At 41.2% G+C, this 6,384-nt stretch overlaps 1 protein-coding gene across 2 annotated transcripts; it reads left to right on the top strand.

Moving 5' to 3' along the window:
• Positions 1-1,973: 1,973 nt before the first annotated feature.
• On the top strand, positions 1,974-5,636 carry LOC148718346 (uncharacterized). 2 transcript variants are annotated; one of them, XM_088740579.1, is made up of 4 exons: positions 1,974-2,436; positions 3,942-4,068; positions 4,709-4,940; positions 5,266-5,636. In XM_088740579.1, exons 1-3 carry the CDS (start codon positions 2,094-2,096, stop codon positions 4,716-4,718), a joined length of 480 nt encoding a protein of 159 aa, XP_088596705.1. In that variant the 5' UTR covers positions 1,974-2,093; the 3' UTR covers positions 4,719-4,940; positions 5,266-5,636. The 2 variants fall into 2 exon arrangements, with proteins under 2 accessions (XP_088596705.1, XP_088596704.1); XM_088740578.1 differs by lacking the exons at positions 4,709-4,940; positions 5,266-5,636 and having other exon boundaries at positions 3,942-4,671.
• The last annotated feature ends 748 nt before the right edge of the window (positions 5,637-6,384 follow it).

Genomic DNA, 6,384 nt, shown 5'->3' on the forward strand with positions numbered 1-6,384 from the left:
GCACATTATTGACCGCTAGTGCCAGGGAAGGTTCACACACCTTGAATATGGAATGCTAAGAAAGGATTGTAACCTAGAAGTGTAATTCACAAGTGATGAGACGAAGACTTTCATCCAATTTCATTCCTGGCTGCCATACTTCCGGTAAAAAACCTCGAGAAAATTCTCCCATGCACTTAGATACTGCCCAGACTACTGCAGTGTCTGACGATTTGTATAAGGCATGGGTCGCACTTGGCAAAGTTTGGTGTGAATGTGGTCACTTTGGTGTAAAAATCTGTCATCGGGGCACATTGACAATGCGACCCTAACTTTTTCGGTTTGCAAAAACCTTTGAAAAGCGGCCAAAACATCAAAGACGCCGAAGTGCTTAGGTGGGGCAGGCAGATTTCGGAAAACTCGGACTAAACAATAGCTATCACAGCGAGTAACTGTCATCGCTTGTCAGTAAACTGCAAACGACTCGACTGGTCGCAGAACTGACCAGGCATATGGCGCTCGAAGTAATCTTCGTTGACGTCGATTTCTCGCTCTCATCATAGCGGCAGTCAAAACAGTTAAACAGGCGTTAACACATCTTTCATAGATCATATGAAAGACAAAAAAGTGCTCGTGATTTAACTTAAAAAGAAGAATAAGCATCACCATGATCGTTATTAACAATGCTTCAACGGGACGCATTTTTTTAACGTTTGTTTTCCTTTTTCAGCTCACTGCTCTCTCCCCATAACACGTCGATAAACGTGTGTCTGGTTTATCAAAGTGTCATCACTAACATTTTTTTCACCTAGTGCGACCCTGATAGTTGAAACCAAAAGTTTGCTTTCCGGTTGCGGTTTCAAATTTTCTGTGTATTTTTTGCCGGCAAAGTTGAAAACTTTGCCAAAGTACGACCCATACCCAACAGTCGAATCAAGGCTAACTTCAGCTAAACCGCAATAAAAACAAAACAAAACTTCATACTAGTTAAAAAAGAAAACAAAACAGAAAAATACGCACGCTGTCCACTTAAGTGAAAATTAGAGATGGATGGCAAAACAATAGTTGCATCGTAAAGTTTTACGGCCGCCTCTCGTTTTCTGTTGGTCTATCTGAAGAAGGGGGAAAGTGAGGTAAAGGCGGAATGGGTCCATTTTCCCGGCTGTATCGCTGCCCATACAGGTGTGTTTTGTCAGGCATGTTTTTTTTTATTTTTAACTCGGCTTCTTTTCTCTGAGCTAAAAAGACATGGAACAGAGCTTAGAATTCTTGTTCACTTTAGTAAATCGCAACCATCTTAGACTGAAACCACAGCGGGCGGCACACAAGTGGAGTGTCTGGTCGTTTGTTCGAAATATAAAGAAATGTATGGGAGAATATTGAAGATTCGTAATATCGTAGCCTTATATCAAGGAATGTCTATGTTAAGGCTCAAAATAAATGTAAGCCTACCTTACTTGCCGTGTATTGTCATTTCTGTGGTTCTAAATGGCGAATTTGAGCGATTTGGTAGATTTTTGCGTTGACTGTTACTCTACTGTATAAGAAGGAGACTAGGGTGGAAAGCTCATTTTCGACCCCTCTGCTCTCGAAGCCGATTTTCACCCAGAAATTAGAATTAAACCTCTTTGTTCGCGTAACCCAATGATCTCTGAGAGGATCCTTGTGATTATTTTCGAATGTGGTTCTAAATGAGTGAGAATGACTGAGCTGAACGGTAAAGAGAAGGAAGGGTTGAAGAGGGGCCGTAAGGGGGTTTCACGTGAAACGTGATCGGACTAATTTATTTTCTGTGATCCGTAATCTAAAAGTTTTAAAATTCGTGAACCGTGAATGATATGATTGTCGTGATACGTGAAACAGAGAAATATTTTCCGATACACGTGATAACAAACACGAAAACGACCCTTTTTCCGTGAACGCCTACGAAGACCCCACAAAGGAACTCTCCAGGAGATCGCCGTGTCTGTTTTCTTCAGCTTGCATGACCAAACAATAGGGTTTCGCATGACCCGTTGATCCAAAAATAAAGCTGATGCGACCTTTGACACCAACGATCAGGTCTTCAGATCATTCATTGTCTGACGTCTTGTCTTCATTTCTCACGACTCACAATGTCGAAGAGCGAAGTCAGCGAAGAGCCATTTCGTGTTTTAGAAGGGGTTGTCTACTTCGTTGATCTCAAATCTCCTGGATCTTTCAGTTTTCTTGGGCGAAAGGAAAGGATCAGAATTCCCCTGAAAAGAGAACATAATTCCCTTGATGCCCTGAAAAGGCCTATTGTTGAACACGCGGGCCTCAAGGCCGAAGCTGAGAAGCGGGGAATAGGGTCATCTATTGATCTTAAACTGTGCAGACTAGCCAAAGGCGCAGAAGGCAGTAAAGCTTTCTCAATCAATACACAAGCGCAGTGGAACATGAAAAGGCCACTTTTTGTCGATTCTGCAGTTTTACAGGGTTAATGTTTTCATCATGAAAATTTGATAGGAGATCATAATTTATGACACATGTTACTTGAAAGTCACGTGTGAAAGGTATCTGATATGATATCCATACTTTCGTGTTAATTGTTTTAATTCGCGTTAATTTCTTACATCTCTTAGGGCCTGTTTACATGGAGATAGGGTGACCCCCTTAGAGAGTCACCCTTCTAGAAGGGGAAAAAGATAGCCCCCCCTTTACATGCAAAGTCTTGTCCCCAGGGCTATCGCGATTATTGAATTTGGCACCGAGGGAGATAACTGCGCGGTCGCTAAGTACAAAACAACCAAAATGGCGGACAAACGAAGTATTTTGGCGGTAACTTCAATTTTCCTTGCGCTTGCCTCTTTGGATGCGGTTTTTCAGTGCTGTGGGTTCTTGCTGTCGTATCCCCTAATCGAAAAACGCCGACAAGAGCCCAGGTACAATGTTGCAATGCGATGAATGAGGCATGTACGGAGAGCCATTTTGTCGCCAAGGGAGAATTTGGTGGAATCCTGGTCGCACAGAACAGTGGCGAAGGACGCTTTTCGTTTTCCCTGTGAATTCTTTGATTTTTCACGTGACAAGCCTTCTTCCACATCTTTCCAAGTCGAGCGGTTTTCTATGGTACTCTCGTCGACCAGTAATTCATGATCATCTGTCTTTTTTCGAAATGTCGACACTGTTGTCCTCCGACTGTTTCGAACGCTGTTCAAACAATTTGGCCACCACAGAACGGCGAAAATATTCCTCGGGCTTATACGCGCGCGAAGCCATTACAGAGTTTCGCGGCAATCTGACAGTAAACTGAACCCACAGAAGTTGACACTTCTAGGAGGGTGACCCTACCTCAAGTGTTAACATGGCAAAAAGTTGGCCCTCGCAGGAGGGTTACCCCACCAAGCAGATAGGGTGACCCTACCTCTCATGTAAACCAAGCCGGAAAATACAATAGGCAAGGGTTACCCTTCTAAGAGGGTGCCCCTTCTAGAAGGGTCACCCTATCTCCATGTAAACAGCCCCTTACAATACTAGAAGTCTAGAAAAGTTTTATTCAGTCCCCCCTACATATTTTATTTGAAGTTTGCTTAAGAATCGACAATTTTCTCAGAAATATACAGAAAGTGAGTAATTGATGAGAGCCGTGATATCGGTTAGGGTCGTTAGAGGCGATATTCAACACACCTCCTGAGATATTTTTTGATGATCCTTGATCGCTCGCTTTGCAAAAAGGGCGTGTTGACAATAATGAGAAGACCTGAGAATAGGAACAACCTAGGAAGACTAGGAAGAGAATATTCGGACAGATTTTTTTCTCGATGAAACGCCACTTAAATTTAATTTTTATGGACTTCGAAAGAGACTGCAGTGGGGTTTGAAACTGCCAATAAAAAATGACACCAATATAAATGTCAAAGTAGAAAGACAAAAGATAAAAAGGACGTAGTCAAGAGATTATTATTTGATTAATTAATTTTATTGTCATTATTTTCTTTCAGTCAATGTTCTTAAAAAGGAAATCGTCTTTTCGAAAGATTCCCCGGTGATAAATATCATAGTTGCTGGTGGCGAAGAACAGCAAAAGAGCAAAGTCAGCAAACGAAAGCCAAGAGGTGGAAGGAAAAGGTCAGCTTCAAAGGCAGAGGACGACCACCTTGTAAAGCGCCTAAAACAGGGCGAAAGTGTTGAGCGAAATGAACGATAGATCAAGATGTTGGATGATCTAAATTTGGCTATGTGCGACTAAAAGAAATCGTTAAGAATTTTTGTTATTATTAACAGCCATGATTTTTCCTAAAATTTTATCATTTTATTGCTATGATGGAGACGATGATGATAACGATGATTACTTAAATCGTCTTGAATGTATTTAGTGAATTAGCCTTTCAATGTGTTTGTAGCCCTGGCAAGTATGTTCAATAGCACAGCGGTCAATGAATTTACCATAAGGTGTGGTCGTTGCCAGAAGTTAAAGATTGTACCAACGGACAGGACTCCGTAGACTAAAGCTCGATACTTTAAAAAAAGTACGTAAAATGTTGAGCATTATCCTTCAAGCTTGTCTGCAGAAACATTTCTATTTAAAGCTTCGGAAGTTTCACTTTGAAGTATCATCATCAATTTTACTTTCAAAGAAAACCGCTGGAGAAGACCATCCAGAGAACTTCTGTATTGTCAAAGAATAAAGCAGGTGTTTAAAATTCATTGTTTTCTGAAAAAAAAAGTAAATATCACTGGAGGTCATATTTTTGTTTCTGCCTTACAGAACACTTTAATACAGCTTGTCAAAACCGTCGAAACGAGGAAGATAATGCCAAGAAACACAATGCGACAATAGCTGGAATGAAAAGAAATATAGAAGCCTTCCTGAAGAAGAGTGGAAGCCGCGGAGGAGATCAAGAAAGTCAAAGTGATGGAAGTGTAATGTGAAACGTCGGTTCACCTAAAGGAATATCAGCGGGAAATGACAGTGATCGTGATTTAGAGTTAGACAACATGTAAGAGTCTTTCACATTATTTGTAAGAGTGTGATATTGTACTAACCAATCTGTTACCATCAGCCTAAGTGAAACATTTCTTTTACTTTTTTTTTGTTAAAGATCCTCTGATCTATTTACTTCTCGATGTATCTTAAGGTCTTTTGCAAAACGGCGTATTTAGTTGTTGTTACACCGATAGTCACAAGACAAGATGAATCCACATTTATAATATCAGTTCTAATTCCTAACTTTCAAGATTGAATGATAATATCAGTTATTAAAACTTTTAAGACTTCAGTATTCAAGTGGATCGTATATTTTTTATACTACCTTGCAATTACAGATTTCAAGACAATTGCCCTGAGGCAGCAGCGTCTGCAAACGAGTTTGGAGACGTGGCACAGTGACAGAGAGATTGAAGAATTCAACGAGAGACTGAAATCTTAAGCGACTGCCTGTCTGCTGCAGAGCAAAGCTGTGAAACCGAATCTGACATTACCACTCATGATACAATCACGAGTTGAGCGCTTTCTGAAATACATTAAAACGACTGTCAACAATATTATATATATAGGGTAAGGCGACAAGTCTTTCTCATGTGTAAGTTTATTTTCCGTGAACCGTGAAACTCGAAAATTAATTATCGTGTTTCGTGATTTGCGTTTTTTAATTGCCGTGAACTGTGCGCGTGACCCCCCCTTACGGCCCCTCGTTGAACTGGCGATGTTTTCTGCGTTAAGAAAAATGACAAATCCTGATGTCCAAGAGGAAAGAAAAAGCTATGGACTTTCTGCTTCCATTTTAATTGATTGTTCTTTCCAATTATTCATCCAAAAAATGAACGCATTTCTTGCAACGATAGCCTACATATATATTTCTGATACAAACCAAGAGAAGATTTCGCTGGCGGGAACACAGGGGTTTTCGCAGTTTTGTCAACTCAAAGCTCATTGGGTTACGCGAACAAAGAGGTTCGAGGTCGTGTAGGGTTTCCGTCACGCGCCATAAACCTCACACCAGGCTAGTCTGTAGATGATTCGCCGGCGCGAATATGCCCCTGACTCCCCTCTCACAGGAGGCATTTGAAACAGGGCATCGTTTACCATCATCCAATCAGTGTGGAGCAAACAGCGTGACGGTTGCTCCCTGGCACACCAAATCTGTGCCGCGGATGCCGATCGCTTGGAAAGCTGCATTTCTCGAAAGTTTTTTGGCGTTTAGCGCTTGGATTTTGAATGGATCTTCGATTGAATGACACGAGAAGAAGCGTCAACCTTTTGGTTTATCTGGTGTTCGATTTGTAAGCCGGGTTATTCTAATTTCTGGGTGAAGATCGGCTTCGAAAGCGGAGCGGTCGATAATGAGCTTTCCACCCTTGTCTCCTTCTTATACAGTAGAGTAAAAGTCAACGCAAAATCTACCAAATCGCTGAAATTCGCCATTTAGAACCACAGAAACGACA

Source organism: Stylophora pistillata, chromosome 12 (genome assembly GCF_964205215.1).
Source record: "Stylophora pistillata chromosome 12, jaStyPist1.2, whole genome shotgun sequence".
NCBI classification, from domain to species: Eukaryota; Metazoa; Cnidaria; class Anthozoa; order Scleractinia; family Pocilloporidae; genus Stylophora; species Stylophora pistillata.